Here is a 19,510-nt window from a genome sequence, read left to right on the forward strand (position 1 = left end):
TTTGTCATAACGTGTGACAAGTTTCTGTATTCCTGCTGCATAGTCCTTCGCCGCCAGCTCATTGAGATACAGGGTCACTCCTTCTTTAAGTTCTTCATCGCTGTCAAATCTTTTTCCTGCCAAAAAGTCTTTAAGCTTTGTAAAGAGATGAAAATCTGAAGGGGCCAAGTCCGGGCTATACGGTGGATGGTCGAAAGTTTCCCATTTGAATTGCTGCAAAAGTTTTTGTGTTATCCCAGCTGCATGAGGCCTGGCATTGTCATGAACGAGAATGACACCAGTAGACAATAGACCTCGCCGCCGATTTTGTATTGCCCGCCGTAATTTCTTTAATGTTTCACAATACGCATTGGCATTAATAGTGTCTCCACGGGCCATAAAATCAATAAGCAATACACCTCGTCGATCCCAGAAAATGGTTGCCATGAGTTTCCTGGTGGACAGAACTGTCTTGAATTTTTTTGGTTTGTTTGGTGAATGAGCATGATGCCACTCCATTGACTGTCGTTTACTCTCAGGTGATGCATAACAAACCCATGTTTCGTCACCAGTAATTATGCGAGTCAAGAAAGAGTCTCCTTCATCAGAATAACGTCCCAAAAACGTCAGTGCTGCAGCCATACGCTTGGTTTTGTGCTCATCTGTAAGCTTGCGAGGGACCCATCTTGCACAAATTTTTGCATAATGCAGATGGTGTTTAACAATTTCATGAACAATTGTTCGAGAAACATTGGGAAAATGCTCACAGATGTCATCAATTGTGACGCGCCGATCGTTCCTCACGAATTCGTCAACTGAGCTCACCAGTTGGTCTGTAATGACAGACGGTCTCCCCGAACGCTCATCGTCGTGTGTGTTCCCCCTCCCCATGTTGAAGTTGCGACACCACCGCCGAACAGACGACTCGTCCATTACATTGTCTCCATACACCTCCTTTAATTGGCGATGAATATCACATGGGCGAACGTTTCTTGCATTGAGGAATTTAATCACTGCCCTCACTTCACAACTGGCGGCGTTCTCAATTTTTTTAAACATTGTAAACAATCACAGAAACAACACAGGCAATGCTAGCGTCACGCAACTTGGCTCAGAGAAGGCAGACAAGCCACTGAAGCTATCTGACCTCGTCCAGCGGCTACTCGCGTCGTCAGCACTTCATGCGGCACGAACGGGTACTACTTTCCGGATGACCCTCGTATTACTTAATTTAAAATAGTAGTAGAAGAGTCAGTGACTTACCTGTAAAATCCCAGGTAGGCAAAATTTGTAATCACCAATGATATCAGGGTCATTGTTGAAACAGGATATTGTTAGCAAAAGTTTCCACTGACAATCACAAGAAACTCATAGCTTAGCAATATCAAGGTTGAGATAGAGTAAACAATTGTTGTGCATGAAAAAATAAACCTGTGCCATTATGGAAAATGACACAACAATTGAAGCATAAGATCACTTTTTATTACTTCATAAAAATCACAGTCTTGACAGCATTTATAACTGTATCATATTATATTTGAATATGAGTGTAATATATACAGCTTTCTTTTTAAAAAATAAGAACAATCTATTCAACCATGTCCATCTCATGAAATTATATGGTTGTAGTTACAAATATGTACCTCATTTTTCCTAATTTAAGGAAGAGGTTAGGCTACAAAGTAGTCAACCATCAACAACCCAACAGTGGGAATTACATTAATGAAGTTTGATAAGCAGCACCACACAATGATGAAAAACTGTTTGGAATCAGTCAGTTTTATGAAGAAGAGGCACAAGATGGAGAAGAAGGATGGTATTTGTATTGCATTACACTACATGCATAGGAACCCATAAACTTAACAGAAAATATCTTCCCATTATATGCATGTAATTACACATTTGTTAAATATTTTTTTCAAAGTCAGCATAAGCAAAAATTACCAACAATGAATACTATAAAATAACATGAAAAGAAACAAATAGTTGTACTGAAAATATTGCCAATAAACCTCGAGAAATCAAACATTCAATGATATAACAGTAACATTCAAATGCTTACATAAATGACCATTGGGCAACCATTTCTTTTTTTAATGTGCTCCTTTATCCTCATTACAAAGCCAACCATCAAAAATGTTTGGCTCATCGCAAAAATTGTGACAATCAAAGAAGAACCTTACCTCTAATATCATTTGTTATCTTTGGTATTTTCACATTAGAGTCTAACTGTCAGCACATCTATTAATTTCACTTCAACCGTATCTCTTGAGAGTTTTTAAATAAAAATTTGGGTTTTGCTCCACAGTTTGAAAAATTTCAAACAAATGGTTTTTATAACATTTCAAATATGCCATTTCATGATGCTAAAAATGAGAGTCTGCAATACATTCCATGAGTGTAATTTATGATTTCAGCCATTTCACTCAAAGTTTAGAACAAGATAAATAACAAGGCAAGGAACAAAATATATTTTATTCAAAATCTGCAACAGAAATTCAATGTGATAGTCAATTGGATTTAAACTTGAACTTTGAGCAAAAGACAAATGCAACACTATAGTGCTGAAGAAGCAAGCTTAAAGCTTAAAATACTGACGCCCTAAAGATTTCAACATAAACAGAATCTTGAATGAGTTTATTGATAAAAAATTTGGAGTGAATTCATAACAATTTTTCAACTGTAAAATTCATATATCATGTACAAACACACAACAAAATAAATAATCAAATATGAACGGCACCAAACATTCCACTACCAAAATTCAACACAATCTGCTATCAGTGGCCATGATGAGCCACATTAAGCATATGATTTATCTGTTGTAGTAAAACAACAAAAAAAAAATAAGACCCTTTTAAAAGTGCCTTGGGGTGATTATAAATGAGGAATGTTGAAATTGAGGTTTAAAAACATTTTTTGAAAATTAATTCCTTACCACACACTTTAACGAATACATACAAGAGGAAAGAGTTTCACATGAAATACACAGGATAAAATGTAAGAGTAAGTAATAGAAAGATTATTCGGAGATGATAAATACCCCATTCAGCACTCGGTCACAGAATGCATTCTAGTTTATACACCATTTGTCCAATCATTTGCACAAACCTTATGCACTCGATATCTAAAGAATCCATGAAATGGGATAAATTCTAGGAATGTTGCAAATACAAATAAATAGAAATTGTAGACTTGACTAGAAATAACTTTAAAAAATCAATTCTCACTTAATCATAACACAAAAAAGTATGACCCCAACACTGTTCAACATACTGTCCTTCCTGTCAACGTTTCATAAAATATTTTCTAAATCAAATTTATCACACTACACACATATTATTATACTTAAAAACTAGCATAAAAAGATGTTCAAAATGTAACAGCAAATAGACAATAATATTTTAGGCATGTGGAATGTCTTGGAAGAGAAGTTAAGCATGAACAGCTTTAATAAATTTCAATGGAATGAATCTAAAACATAAGCAAAGATGCTTAAATCACTTATTTCAAACCAATTCATTGAATGGCTCACAAAAATACTAACATACATAAAATCAAACCTGGTTCACCAGGATTCAATGAAAACAGCTTGATGAAAATTATGCATATGTAATCCAAGATAATAAAATAAAAAAGCTCAAATAAGTTGGGATGACACAAGAAATAACTTCCGCAGTAAATATGGCAGGCTATTTGAAATCATTTGTTAACAGATTTCAAAAGAATAATTTAAAGGGAAGAATCCTCCTTTAGTCCCAGTTGGTTCCTTAAAAAAAGGTGATTTTTGAGGCAAATAAATGAACTCAAACAATAGCAGTTATAGCATACAGAAAGCCAGTCAATGAAAATTATAAGGAAACATTTACGATCGAGATAGCTAAAATTCTGAAAGAATACAATGTCAAGGTGGCTATCCAATGACAACAACACAGAAAAATGTGTGCTTTGAAAAACTATTTTTTTTGTTAAAAACAAAAAATTATTAAGAATCATTTTGATTGGTGTGTACTTCATCTTAATTCCATGGTGGCCTAATATTTTGCAGTGCAAAATTGAGAAAAATACTTCAAAGACATACATGAAATATGGCTTTGAAGAGATATTTCTCAGATGGCGGAAGCACAAGATGTCAGCAACAGAGAAGACCATTAAGAATTTTCAAGATAATGCGATCAACATACACCAAACATTTTTGGAAGTGAGCCAAACTAGTTATGTTTGAGTTTGCTAGTAGTCACCCAACGACATACTTTTTATGTCTCAGCATTACATACTTACTTCAAACAGCTGGACATCCATTTACCGTGAGATCTATTACAATTCATTCCACAGGAGATATAGCTTATGGATAATTCTTAGCACATTTCATTCTGCAACTAAAGAAATACCCTTGGCAGCATTTTCCTTAGTTTGGGCAGCACTTAAATCTGTAATCTCTTTAGACTTTCATTACCATCCTATACTTCCTGGAATTTCCCATTGTGCTATTTCCAGGCAATTGAAGGATTTATATAACAAAAAATCTCACTCACTGACTCATACAAGAGATCAATTCTTGACAGAGAAGGCTGTATTGTAAGTGATCACCAGATATCCTCCTTACGCGCAGTCCTTTACCATCTCCCATACCAGTGAAGTCTAAATCCTCTTGGGGGTCCTGCCCACCAAACACCATCACTTCCGCTTGCACCCCCTCAGGTGATCTCAGAGCTAGACCTGCTCCAGAGGCTACCGGCCTACACTCAAATCCTGGAGGGGCACGTGATTCCACAACCTGTTGCACAAGTGCCAGGATATCTCCTGTGTCCAACCTTGAAGCTCCTGCTGAAAGGGCCACTTCAATAGAACCACTTGATGTTTTCCGAAGACGGCACGTACCACTACCACCCATGCTCACTCCCGAACCCATCTCCTGGCTCTGCCTTCCTATACCCTGAACAATGGAAGGACGGTTAGGATCCACAGATTGGAGGGGTATGGTTGACACTGGGATGTCACCCATCCAGAGTCCTCTGTGTTCCACTTCAGGCACACCGTCCACTTCCTGATCGTCACTTGATGAGGACGAGGATGACAATGAGGGAGATGAGGGGAGGTGCACCTCATCTCCTGTTTCATCCGTTATCGAGATCTGAGGATTGGAAAATGGGATTGTCTGAAAGGTGGACAGACCTTGGGACACAGCTAGCAGTTCTTCCCTGGGGACGTTGGGAGGTGTGGTGGCTGGGGGAGTGACCGATACATTTGGGGAATGCATGGAGGATTCACAGTGCCTCTGGATTCCACTTGTTCCTCTGGTGATGGAACCAGCACCAGGCAAGGTGCCAGTTGCCCTGGTGGTGACTGGTGAAGGGTGTCGCAGGTGAAGACGCCGCAGGTGGTGGGTGAGTGATGGCTCCGTTGCGTGGTGCACTGGTGAGCTCGGAATGGAAGAAGGAGTGGCTGGGGGAGACAGAACAGGGGACGAGGGCGGGAGGGGTGATGCTGGTGTTGAGGCAGGGCACTGCCTCATCCTGCGGATGTGCATTGAATGTAGAAGTTGCATTTCTGCTTGTGTGCGTGGATCAGGAGTAATACCGATTCTCTGGAAATGCAAATTGAGCCACATTAAAAAGGAAACGGGTATTTCAACGACCTCATGCTGCACCAATCCTTGACAATCAATAATCTCCATATTTAAACAATACCAGGAGCACTTTTACACAGATAATATTGTCTAAAAGTATAAATATTAAAATTTTATTAATCTTTATGGAAGACATATGAAATAGGATTCAGAAAACACATTGGTAATTGCTCAAGTTGCACTAATGCAATTGGTAAGTGGCTCAAGTTGCACTAATGAAACATGAAACAAGGAAAGAAAAAGAAATGTCAAATCACAGCCATTGATTTGATTCTGTTTCAAGTATAATGAAGATTGTTCCCCAGTTCCTTGTTGTGTTTAAAGTACACCAGTGGTAGTTTTAGGGGAGGCAACTGACAAATAAGGTCATTTGTGCCATTAGGGATGGATGGGAAAGGAGAAAGGGTGGAGAGAAACCCGGCATTAGCCTACTCTTAACAAAAGGTGCCAAGAAGTCTGTAGTTTAATGTCCTATCCAATGGATGGCGCACTCCCTCAAAGTGCTCTCCACAAAACACCTCAAGTAGGGATTGGGAAAACTGAAAAATATCTGCCAGCTCCAGGATTCAAACCCAGGTCCTCTTGGTGGGAAGCCAGTGCATTAGCCATCCCATCATCCCGATCCCCTTAAAGTATACCACTTCAGACAATAATGCTCTGGGCTTGTTATGGATAAAATGTTTGCAAATAAAAAAAGATACAATAGCAATAAATATATTATCTAGATACAAGATAGAAAATCTGCATTATCTCAAAATAAATGAAAATTTTCAGCCAGCTAAGTTTGCACAGAAAACATATAATCCCTATTATGGTTGGCTCTTGATTTCCAGAAAAGAAAAAAGCAATATGTTTGCAACAGGAAAGCTTCTTGCTCTACCACAGTCATAGAAAATGCTTTAAGCAAGGTTAGCTGGTCCATTTACGGTATTATTTGTAGTTAAATTATTAATAGAATACATATGGTGTACTCACACAACGTGCACTCATCAAAAAAGATCAGAAATGCCAAAAAATATATTTTGTGATATTGCATAATTGGACCATAAATGCTTTATGGCTAATAAATGAAATTTCTATAAGGCAAGTCAGATCCCAAAAGATTTTCTAATTAAGAACTGTGTTTCAGAATTTCATTAAAAATAGAATAATTATGAAGAATACTTTAGAATATATTTTTGTTTTTCAAAATAATGTGAATGTGTGTCAGTTCATTCACGAGCGTTGCATTTATCCCTTATATGACACAAATGAGTAATCCTGCATTGGGTGTAATTTTCCGTGTTGTTTTTTTTGCATGTGGTATTTTTCCTTTTTACGGTTGGTGACCTAACAACCCCCGCCACACGCCCTTGCGGCGGCTCGCGGGGTATTATGTAAATGTAAAAAAAAATGAGTAATCTTATTTCACTGGCATTTATAAATACAAGAACAGCTCTATTTATTAATGCTTCAAGCAATGGTTTTAAGTTTAATTTTTTATCTCCATTAATTAACGTTAGCATTAGTGTACTTCATCACTAATTTCATATCCTTAGAACTGAAAAGATATGTTGTCTCTGATACAATCAAATAATATCAAAACTTAAGTGAAATTTTATTTAAGTTTGACTGTATGCACATTTGCATCAATGAATTTAGTATTTAAAAAAATACAAACTAGTTATAATTGGTTAAAATACACTTTTTGCTATCCAAAGAGTAATACGTTAACACAGAAAATCATGAAAAAGATACTAATATCTTATTAATCATTGCACCAACTAAGGTGATTGCCACTGTTATAATGACAATTTGACAATTATTGAAGTTAGTTTTCCATCCTACACAGAAAAATATGACCAGGCATACACGTATTACCAACATTTTTAACACTATTGATCTCTGCAAAATTTTTACATACAATGAAAAAAATACAATTTTCATCACACTAGCTCATTTTTTCCTTCTAGCTTTGTCTATGATAGGATATCGAGTCATGGGACAAAATTATGGCAAATGTAAGTCAAAAAGTTCATAACAGTACAGATAAGGTTACAAAACTACACCCATTAAATCCTTGCAAAACTACGTAAAATGAGAGCTTCTTCTGTCGAGGCACAATTAATTTCTTATATCACTGCCTTTACCTGTAGCCTTTGACACTCTTGCTGAAGTGCTTTAACTTCCGAACCAGGAGAGGCAGAGGAACTTGATGAAGGAGTCGAGACTCGTTCTGACTGACATCGATATTGTCCTAAGGATGTGCACCCTTCGCTGGCTCGTCTTACAGGACTGAATCTTTCCAATGGAAGGTGCAGTGTGTTCGATTCCTTGTAGCTTTCACGACCTATGCCCAAGAAAAGATGAAGACATATTTGGGCATATAAAATTCATTATAATACCCACAAATGTTTGTTTGCATTTGGTATGTCAGCTTTTATTATTTCACATTATGATTAAAAATATAAATGAGAAATCAATCTACATTAAAACTGAAGGAAACATGTAACAACAACAGCTACATAGCATGCTTCAATGTATTTTTCAATAGGCTGAGTCATGCCGATCCATCATAAATGCACATGCTTACCATATTACTAGACACATTCAACTTAAATTAAGTATACAAAGGTAATCAGGCATTACACCCTCTAAAGGGGAATGATTTATACTCTTAAGTCTGACATCACAACAACAATCACATGTAAATAATAAACAAAGCAATTCAAATCATAGTGTGAAATCATATTGCTTTAAACTACCAGCTTTAATTCATAAGAACAGAGCCATTGATAATTTATTTAATAACACATACATATAAACTTTATTCCGGCATCTTTCTCCATGCATACTATAAGGGCTCTAGCAGTTTCAAGTGCCAAACTCAATTTCACTTGCTTGGAATTAAAAAAAAAAACATTAAATATCTCTAATATTTGGTACATTAAAAAAGACATTTGCTAGCAACATTGGAATCCATTTAATTTCCATGATGCCACAATGATTACCTGAAGAGGCTTTTTATGGAAATTAACAATCTGCATATAACTCCTAAATATTGTGAGAGAATAACTTGTTAACCTCATCCCGCTGGAACAAAAGGGCTTTTTTTAAAGAAAGACATGGACTCACGAAGGTTGCACATAATGTCATAATGGCCTTGTGTCATACAATACCATGAAAAATGGGCCCAGATTTCAAACACTTGTGGACACACACTGCTTGGCGGTCACGACTGTCTACTGTACCTCCAGTGGGATAGGTGGGCCCTATTCCCCCGACACCTGCACTCATGGGAGAGGACAAGGATGCATGAGAGCCTGCCTCCCGTACTGTGGGCAGCCCTGACCACTTGGTCCGTGCCACTCCCCCCCCTGGATGATGATGTGGCGTGGGTGCCTGGAGGGGCTGCAGGCAGGGGGGGGCATATTGGCGATTCATACGGGCCTCCACTTCCATCACCAACTCGGGACTTATCACTATACACAATTTTGGATTGGGCATTTTGGTGAGATGAGAGTGTAGCCATTCCCAATTAAGACAAAAGAATCATGGATCATGAAGAGTTTTTTTTAAGGAGTGTTGGTAGTGAGAAATTTGATGTTGATGGCCCAAAGAAAAGGGGAAAGGTTTGGAGAGTTTGGTTATAACCAGAAAATGGTATTAATTTAGGATTGGGTGACAAAAAAAAGAGAAAAGAAAAAAAAACAAAAATAAGATAAATATTTTTAAGAGCAAAACAAAAATAAACAAAGAAGCAATCACATAGCTCCTATGAATTAAATTATAAGATGCAAATATTACGCCAATGAAAAAATAAAAGAAATAAAATAATTAACTTGCTATGTAAACTTAAGCCAACAAAAAGGCACGTACCTAGCATACAATTGATTTAAAGCAGAACGAGGAAATATAAAGGACTACCAAACATCTTCATGTGACAAATGTTTCAAGTACTCGCTCAATTCAATATCCATGGCACATATCAACCCTTTACCTATACCTATATATTTCAAAAATTTTGCATTATTTTCCATTTTTGCACTCTTGAAAAACATTCAATGAGAATAGCTAACTACATTTAAATATTTTACTCATAAGCAGATTTGGACATGAGGTTTGCCAAAAGTTCAAAATTAGATACAAAAATGTATGCGTAAAATGTCACCTTCCCAGCATTAAGTTCAGTCCACTAATCTCCTTTCCCCCCCACACCTAAACCATCCCCATTTCATGAGAGTATATTAATGTATGAAAATAACTTTTTGTACTTCACCTGAAGATGACTTAGTAAAGTCAAAACCTGGGTAGCAAAAATATTATTTTCCATAGAAATATTAAGAATTTCCAACCTCTGAGGATTCGTTGAGAAACATATGTTGTGAAATGAGCTGTGGAAGATTGAAGTTCAGAACCCCTTATATTTCATGCAGCCCTTGGCCTATAAAAACCAAAGTTATCAACCAAAGGCTGACTTGATTGGTGAGGGTTGAACTCGCATATTACTAAGCCCAATGGCATGTGAAATTCAAACATAAATATAGGGTGGCCAGTTCCTTTCCCTGTATCACCTATGATTTCTCAGGAATTAGTGGCACCTGAAAAATCACAGATTTCAGATAAAGCTGAGAGTACCCATAGATGTCACCCAGAATCGAACCTGAGCCCACTTTACAGTAGTTCAGTGCTCTACTCACGGGACTATCACGTTCCCACCCTTGGCTCTGTAGATAGTTAAAATGATAAAATGCAGAATAAAATAATTGACACCTCAAGTAAATAAAAACACGAACAAGAGTAGACATGCATGTTGATGATAATTGCCAAATTTCAGCAAAAGCTGATATAACATTTAATAAGTAGAAATGTCAAAAATCACTAGAATACCAAAGGGTTACAGCTCAAAATGAAATTTAAATAACTTACTCATAATTGATTATGTTGACGGTTACCATGCATTACATACTTTTCAAGTAAGAACATACCACATAAATGCACAACAGTACAGGGTAGCACAATTTCATTCTAAACTACATAAAATTGGCAAGCATAATAAATACAGACAATATTAAATGCATTTATGATTAGCATATTGTTTGATTGAAATCCTATCAAACAAGATGTAAATATTGTTTGCGGATAACTAAAAAAAAATACTAATTCATAATCAAAAAGAGCACCTAAAAATAAGGATAAAATTGACTTTTTTTTAACATAAACTCATCGTATCCAAGATTTGTTTTTTAAAAATGGCATTGCTGAGCATTGGAAGCCAAGCAACATGGAGTGTTCAACTGGACTTCTGTAACTATTATAGATTTTTTGGGCTGTTTGTGAGCACTGAAGATATTTGAAAGACATTAACATAACTTAATGTAAATTCACCATAAATTAGAAAATAACAAGACAGTATTTACTGAAAATGCTCGTGAAATGATAGGCTATCATTGACAGTGAATGAATGTTCTGGTACTTAGTTCAACGACGTAAATGAAACCTTTGGCAATTTTTCTTTGATCATGAAAAAATATGCAACACATCAATCATTAATTGATTGCATACATTCAATATGGGTTAACAACACGTCAGGTGAATAAAATTGCAACATACTTCCACTTACTAAGTATGATCTTTTCAAAAATCAAGTATAATAAAAATGTACATTTCAAAAATTGAACAATGGCATGCACTCACTACCTTCAACAAAAGAGCATATGACAATAATATCGGTACTTCAATAAATATTCTTCGTATTGTAACATATGACTTCCTCTACATGGAAAGGTTACTGTACCTTAAATGTTTTGAATGTTATATTATTGCATCTTCTGAGATAGAAATATAATTTATCAAAAATAATCATTGTTGTGTATGTGTAAGGTTTACACAAAATCTCACTCGTCAAAATGGTGTTTATGCAATTTAGAAATCCTGACATCTCCTTATGCTTGCATATATGATACTGAGTTAGCTAAGAGTCAATTGTATACCACAATAACACGTTGGAAGAATACAGCCTTATGCAAAAAATTGTATTAGTTTAAAATTTATACTATCCTTGATGCAAAAATCAAATTAAATACTATGCCAAACAATGCACATTGAAGCTATACAAGACAAAACACAAAAATTACATACTTATGAGCATTCATAAGATTAAATTAATGAGCAACTGAAAAGTTGGCCTTTCTCAAACAAAAAGACTACATTACCACCGAGAGTTTGGAGACTACATTTATGAAAGTGTTTATGTCTTACATTAAGGTATTTCAGTTATAACTCATGCATTTTCAAAGCAAAGGTACAGAAGAAAGTATACCTGGGGGCCTTTCGATTACAGTATGCAAGCCAGTCCTCCTTGTCCTAGCCTGACCACCAGTTACGGTGCCTCGACCCACTCCTGCACCACTGCCACCTTCTCCTTCCACCAACATCATTTTCCGTTGCTCCTCCTGCATTTCTTCTGCACTTCCAAGAGCCAGGGTGTGCCGCTTACCGTTACCACGTGTTTGCAAATATCTGTTGAAAAAGGCATGCCATGACTTCAATAAGTAATTTAACAAAATGCAGCACATTTAAGGTAAGAATACTAACACTGTAATAAAGATGAAGAAATATTATGAATGCGACTTGGGTAATTCAGAGGTGAGATAATAAGTTGGCAGTTTCTCATCAGATTCAATGAATTTTTTTATATGCATAGAAATTAAAACAATCTAGTATCATATGAAAGTACAGATTTCCTTTATCCCATATGAGCTACCTGCTCTGATCATGAATCTCATCTCCCTTACCTCCCTTTCTTTACAACATCTCAACGATAGTGAAATTAACTACGACTCAACGGTAACTATTTTATTTTCAATAATAATTTTTTAAGTAAAAAGAAGACATTGCTATACATTCCTATCTCTTCTTTGTCTAGCCAATACGTTTATGGAAGAACTTTTAAACAATGAACAGGAAATAATATTTTAGCAATATGCAGCATTTATTAGGGCCAATATATTAATAACATAACATACTATTGGAATGCCACCAATTGACATTGAGATAACTTCCTTAAATTCTCCAACTGTAAGAAACACTGATAGACGATGTTGCACAGCCACCACTTAAATTACCTTGATTTAAAAAAAATCATTCAGCAATTCATGTGCATGATAGTTGGCAAATATTTATCATATTTCTATGAATTAATATGTATTAACAACTATGTTTTAATTAAGAAGCAATTGCTATTTTTACAATTGACTTTATACATGACATATTGGGGAATGGTTCTGTTTAAATTTCATAAAAATTGTGCAAAAATAAAAAAGTAATGGGTAGTGATATAAGAGAATCCACCGCAGGGTAAGAAAAATTAGCGATCTACTGATATCTGCAAAAGATGCTCTTCCATCTCTCCAAACAGAAGGTGTAAATGAGTGGGAAGGATCAACAAGAATACACAATATAAGTAACTAACAAATGGATCAGCATGAAAGATTACTTCCATTTTGGAATAAAAGACAACTTTGTAATATTCCAAACAATTTTCATTCCAACATGGTAGAGGTTTACCCATGAAATAGCCTTTTACCCTCAGAAAGGAAGGTTCAATGATGAAACCATGGTCATAAAAATAACAAATGTGTGTGTGTACATGGAATATTTCAAAGGTGATTAAGAGTTATGAATTCCACTAAGTTAGGTCTGAAGAATTACTAACAACTCCTTCAATTATTTGATTAAAATCAATATCTCATCTAAAGATGGAATATGATTAGGCAAATGAATTTTTTCAAAATGCTTAACTAAGATAACATTTCCTCATTTCTCTAGTAATTTCCTGCACTTAAAACATGAGTGAATGGATTTGAAGGCATGAAATCAGAAAGAAATGCAATGATAAGCAAGCTCATCTGCAGTAGGATTAAAGTGGGAAATTCAGTCATGCTAGTGAACACATTCAGTTACTACTCCCTCCTTATGTTAATTCTATTTCTATGTTAACTGAACTTGTATTAAGTGGAGGATCATTTACTAATTCTCCTGTAATCAATTTAGAAGGTAAAAAGGGAAGTGGATGTACTGCCTAAGAAGTGAAAGTACCTGATGCAATACGACTAATGAAAAATAAATCAATGAAACATGATATAAACCTTGCTACTGCATATGGATCTGGCTGCTCTTCTTCAGAAACCATTTCAGCTCCATCTGTTTGCCTTCCGCAGTTGACCTCATCGTCTGGTTGACCAGAAACAGATGAACCAGGGACCGAGCAATCAGACATGACAGTTATTGGCTGTGACCTTTGGGTTTGATTTGGATTTGTTGGCTGAAATTTCAAGAGAATACCATCAATATAATTCACTCAAAACTTTCTAGCATAAATATAATATGCATAAGAAAAACTATGGCAGCAGCCATATACAGCTCATGCACACCTTATTCTCCTCAAACCATGGTCACAACATTATCATATTGTCAATGGTTTGAAAAAATTCAATCAGAAACCTTTAAGCTAGCTGTTGCTGACTTTTAAATACAAGCATTTATTTCCAATAAACTTAAAATTTCTGGGGAAACATTAGTATTTGACATTCATTTTGGTGATCAAGAAAGAGGTGTGCATATTACATAGGTGTGTGGGATATAAGGGCTTGCACAATAATAATATCATAAAATTGTAAAACTTCGGAATAAAAAAATGAATATGTATTAACCAATTGCAGCTGTTCTCGACTTCCTGGTTGACTCCATATCCCCTCAACTTGCCGCTGAAAGTACATCTGCAGATTGGCTCCACCATCAGAAGCTCTTCTGCCAAAGCCACCAGCTACATGTAAGAAAAAAATATACCCTTATAAGAAAAAAATATACCCTAATAAGATAACATACAACCATAACCTCATGCGTATACTTAACAAGTATGTACAGCGAGCCTCCACTTTGTTTGTTTACAATACAAAACATTTTATTTATGATGTGCTTTGTGAATAAGTTCATAGCCTACTTTATAATAATAACAAATCCGATGTAGATTCTGTTATATTTATAGACAAGAAGAAAATATGGCAGGTACTGCTATAAGTGGCGAGTAACCATACAGCAAAATATTGCACTGAGCCAGTGAAATACTAGTTGTCATCAGAATATTTCAGCATTTAGTCATAATTTATTTTTTTCAGTTGACCATTTTAAAACATTAAAAAAAACCTTGGTTAAGGAAAAAATTTAGATACTTGAGCCCCCTACGAGTAAGATAGGCAGAATAAAGACAAATAAATATACATCACTGGGTGTGGCTCAGATGGTTAATCATTATCTACAGAAAAAAATATCACATTCCCCCAAGTTTTCTCCTTCACCAGAAACAAATAGGCGACACATTTTAAAAGCAAAGCTTGAATTCGAAATTTAAACTGAAAAGCAATAAAATATCATTTCTATTTATACCACTAAATATTGTTTCATAAAGACGTGCTTTGAATTTTTGTTCTCTACACAAAAGGGGCCAAACAAACCAGTGGTATTATTGTATTGTCTAACATTAAATTTTCATCAATCATGAATACGGAGCTACACTAAAAATGTCATTTTCACTTAGCTTACCACATTTATGTCTACAAAGATATGTAACATGTTCATTCAAAATAGGTCAAGGCATTTAGGAGTCGAGTGATAAAACAGAAGATATTTTAACAAATTGTATTCAACATTATATTTGTGATTTTTATATCCATTTTAGAATTCTACAAGGTCTGTCCCATAAGTAGAATGACTTACTTTTTCCTGGATAGATGGACGGGCGACGGTTTCTCTGGCTGGATTTGAGGGAGGGGAGTCTTAAGGAAAGGCTAGAGGCCCATGGCAGTTGGCTCCCAGCCTTTGTGGAGCATGGACCATTAGTTGGTGAAACCTCTATATCATGACCTCATTACACTCCCTCATGAATCCATTATTAGAACAGCACTATGCCATCAAAGTTTGCGTGAAACTGGGTAAATCCAGGAAAGAGACTCATGACATGCTCAAGACAGCTTATGGTGATAACCCCATGGTTAGATCAAGAGTTTTTGGGTGGCACAAGTTGTTTCGGGAGGGTAAAGAAGATGCTGAAGATGCCTATTGACCTCAAAAAGCGATGAAAATCTTACAAGAGTGAGAGATTTGTTGGACAGGGATCGCAGATTGTTTGTATGGTTTCTGATGAACTTGGCATCCTTGAAAGTGATGTGCATCAACTAGTGACTCAAAAAATGGGCATGAGAAAGGTGTGTGCGAAGTTGGTGCCACAAGTGCTCTCAGACAAACAAAAGGGAAACTCCCACGCGGATCTGCCAAGAGCTTCTCAACCCCGCCTCAGCCACCCTACTGCCCTGACGTTGCCCCACCAGATTTATTCCTTTTCCTCTGCTTCAAATTGATGCTGAAAGGACGTCACCATGGCTTGGTGGAAGCATTACAACAGGCTGTTACAAGGGAGCTTATCAGCATTCCAGGCGCCGCCTTCCAGAAGGCATACGAGGCGTGGAAAACCCACTGGAAGCGTTGTGTGCATGCACAAGAGTGCTACTTCGAAAACTTTGGAGTGGATGTATGAATTCTGGCAATATTTTTTTTTTTGACTCAGTCCTAATACTTTTGGGACAGTCCTTGTATAGACAGGACAGATAACATGATTAATAAACTACTTTTAATGGGAGTTAACCGGAATATGGTGTAGGCATTACATTAATGGGCCAAACAGATATTGAGACCATGGGTAATGTGTGAAATATTTGAGATAAACCAAATTCTTTTGCCATCAAACCAACACGTCATCTCCATCTATGGATTTTACTTTTACTCAACAGTCTCATACTCCTTTACCATAAAATACAAATGTTAACTTTTCAGACAATACAGGAATTGAAATTTTGCTACTTACCCACTCCCATCACAGGCGGTGGTTTCAGCAAGTGATGATCCTTGATGCAGAAGTTTTGCGGTGGTTGATTCTGAAGAAGGGGAAGGTTTTGGGGCAAATTGGTATCTGGAAGCATGCTCGGGTGTAATACAGATGGATCCACTCCCCTCCATGCCCCTTCCCAGCCACCCTCCCTGAGGTGGAGGGCTCCTGTCCTGACAGGGGGTCGCCGCTCAGGAGAGCAGGGTGGCCAAATTGGGCAGCCCACTGAAGGATCGGGGGGGCCATGGCCCCAGCCAGCCCAGCCGTGGTGACGATGTGTAGTTTGGTGTACTGGAAGAACTGGGTAGAAGGCAGTGCGTCTTTCCCAAGCATCATTACGCTCAAAGAAGGGAGAGCCAGGTGAGCCATCAGGATTGGGAGCTGGTGATGTAAGCTGGTGAGTATGTGCTCCAAGTACCTTTAATGTTTAGATTAAAGAAAACTTAATGTAAAATAAATTGATTCACAAAACAAAGGCATCGTTCATTAAAGAAGCACATACTACCTTGATCAAAAAGTTCCCGGAATAACCACCGTGTGGCGCTCCCATCGTTCCGATTTGAGTTCTGTTTTTTTGTTAAATTGGTACATCTGTTGTCGATATTCCCTTTAAATCTTAGTGTCATAACTTGACATTTGCAAAAGTTACGTAGCCAAGAGTACATCTATCTCTGTGTGTGTTGGCGATTTTTTACAATTTCAGAAATGGATTTAAATTTGCAACAACGAACTTGTATTAAATTTTGCGTAAAAAACGGATTTAGTGGCGCACGGACGTTGGAAATGTTGGAAAAGTGTTTCGGCAACGATTCTCTAAAAAAAAACGGTCGTTTACCAGTGGCACGAGCGGTTCAGAAGTGGTCGTGAGTCAATCGAAGATGATGAACGCAGTGGCAGACCATCGACATCGAAAGTCGGTGAAAAAATTGATAAAGTAAAAGAAATGTTGGTCAATAACCGCAAATTAACCATCAGAGAAATAGCGGAGGACTTGAACATTGCCTATGGATCCGCCCAAGACATTGTGGTTAATGATTTGGGTTTCCGTCGTGTAGCAGCAAAGTTGGTGCCAAAAGACCTCAATTTCATGCAAAAAAGAGACCGTGTTGACGTCGCAAAAGACATGATTTGCGAGGCTGAATCCGATCCCACATTCATCAAAAGGATCATTACTGGAGACGAGACGTGGGTTTATGAGTACGACACGCAATCCAGACATCAGGCAAGTGAATGGCGTTCACCAAATGAGCCGAGACCAAAAAAACCACGTCGTTTTCAGTCAAAAAAGAAGGCAATGCTGACGGTTTTCATGGATTACAACGGTGTAGTGCATCATGAATTTTTGCCAGAAGGCCAGACAGTAAACAAAGAGTATTATTTGGGCGTTATGAGACGTTTGCGTGAAGCAATTCGCCGAAAGAGACCAGAAATGTGGGCAGAAAACTCGTGGATTTTGCACCATGATAACGCACCGTCGCACAGTGCTATCATTATTCGTAATTTTTTGACGAAAAATGCAACAAATACCATCCAACAGCCACCGAATTCACCTGATTTGGCTCCCTGTGACTTCTTTCTGTTCAATCGAGTTAAAAAACCATTACGGGGAACGCGTTTTAGCAGCCGAGAGGAAGTAATGGAAAAATCGCAGGAAGCACTGATGGACATACCGAATATAAAAAATGTTTCGAGGATTGGATCAAGCGCTGGCATAAGTGTGTTGCAGTCGATGGGGATTACTTTGAAGGGGACAATATAGATTTAGATGAATAAACTTGTATTTTTAATTTTCTGAATAAATTCCGGGAAATTTTTGATCAAGGTAGTATGTACATTTCATCTAAGCTAACTAATCATTAAAAAATACATATCTATTTAGTTTGGACAGCAATAATTCCTCCACTTGCAGATGTATATAGATTTTAAGGAATTGAATATTTAAATCCTTTTTATAAGGACCTAGCAATAACATAGCAGTAATGGTGTTAATGGTATAACCAGAATACAAAGTAGAAGAATATTAAGTCTCTGAGGATTTCAAGAAGACATATGGGAGATGATATAATTTGGGCATAATTAAAAAACACAATTCAGAAGATAAGAGTAAAAGCAAATGAACATCATTTTTAAAAAGAAGTGTAAGTGCAGCTACAATAATCAATGAAGAAATTATGACTGCGGAAAATACAGCATTTGAAATTACTTCAACAGGTATTATTCCTTTTCTTTTAAATGGGATAGAAAAGAGTATTTTTTCATGAAAAATAATAGAATTTGAGAATAGGAAATAAGAGAATTTGTTCAGGATCAATTATCATATCATATACATCAAATTTTTAAGACCCTTTTTGTACGCCCCACTTTTACAGTTGACTGACAAAATACTTTTCCATAAGTTTGGTATTGCTGGAAAGCATCATTCACAGGCTTGTAGGGAAGCATATCTTCATTTCATACTAACTGGGATCTATTTTACACTTAATTGCTGATTTCAAATTAAAAGCAATTTTCACAGGCTTCGAGGAAAACTCTTGTATGGTAGACTCCAATAAAACATTTTCATCAAATTTGTTTCGTTTTTAGAAGAACATATTTTTATTATATAAATTTTACTGTTTTGAAGAAAAATTTTTTCTATTCACCAAAAACAATATTACTCTTTGTTTGTGCAGTGATGCTAATCACTAAATATGGTTTCCAAGTGAACTTTAAAAGTGCTCAGATGTATTAATTTTCTACTAGCTATTATTGACGACTGAACCCATTGATTATCAACAACATCCTGGAGAACATTTGAGAAAATACAGTCGTTGTGATATCAACAATAATAATATTAGTGGTGTGAGATGACACTGGACAAACAGCACATTATTTTTCTTTGTTGATAATGATTGTAGAAGCAATATTAATTTTAATAGTGGTTTATTATGTGCAGAGTACTTCCTATTCATAGCATCTCACAAGTTACTGACTACCTATAT

The 19,510-nt window shown here is 36.5% G+C and overlaps 1 protein-coding gene across 2 annotated transcripts in view; it reads right to left on the bottom strand.

The window, feature by feature from the left end:
• Positions 1–1,482: 1,482 nt before the first annotated feature.
• The window catches only part of Sik3 (Salt-inducible kinase 3), a 93,411-nt gene continuing 75,383 nt past the window's right edge, over positions 1,483–19,510 (bottom strand). The window contains exons 11-17 of one of the 2 annotated variants that reach the window (XM_071585836.1): positions 16,509–16,947; positions 14,302–14,414; positions 13,738–13,913; positions 11,910–12,109; positions 8,839–9,069; positions 7,738–7,937; positions 1,483–5,566 (exon numbers count right to left, since the gene is read on the bottom strand). In XM_071585836.1, coding sequence (XP_071441937.1) covers positions 4,511–5,566; positions 7,738–7,937; positions 8,839–9,069; positions 11,910–12,109; positions 13,738–13,913; positions 14,302–14,414; positions 16,509–16,947 — 2,415 coding nt within the window. In that variant the 3' untranslated portion in view covers positions 1,483–4,510. The remainder of the gene's footprint in view (positions 5,567–7,737; positions 7,938–8,838; positions 9,070–11,909; positions 12,110–13,737; positions 13,914–14,301; positions 14,415–16,508; positions 16,948–19,510) is intronic. The other variant, XM_071585837.1, reaches the window with a different exon arrangement.

The sequence above is a fragment of the Hetaerina americana genome, unplaced genomic scaffold (genome assembly GCF_022747635.1).
Source record: "Hetaerina americana unplaced genomic scaffold, ioHetAmer1.1.p SCAF_2, whole genome shotgun sequence".
NCBI lineage: Eukaryota > Metazoa > Arthropoda > Insecta > Odonata > Calopterygidae > Hetaerina > Hetaerina americana.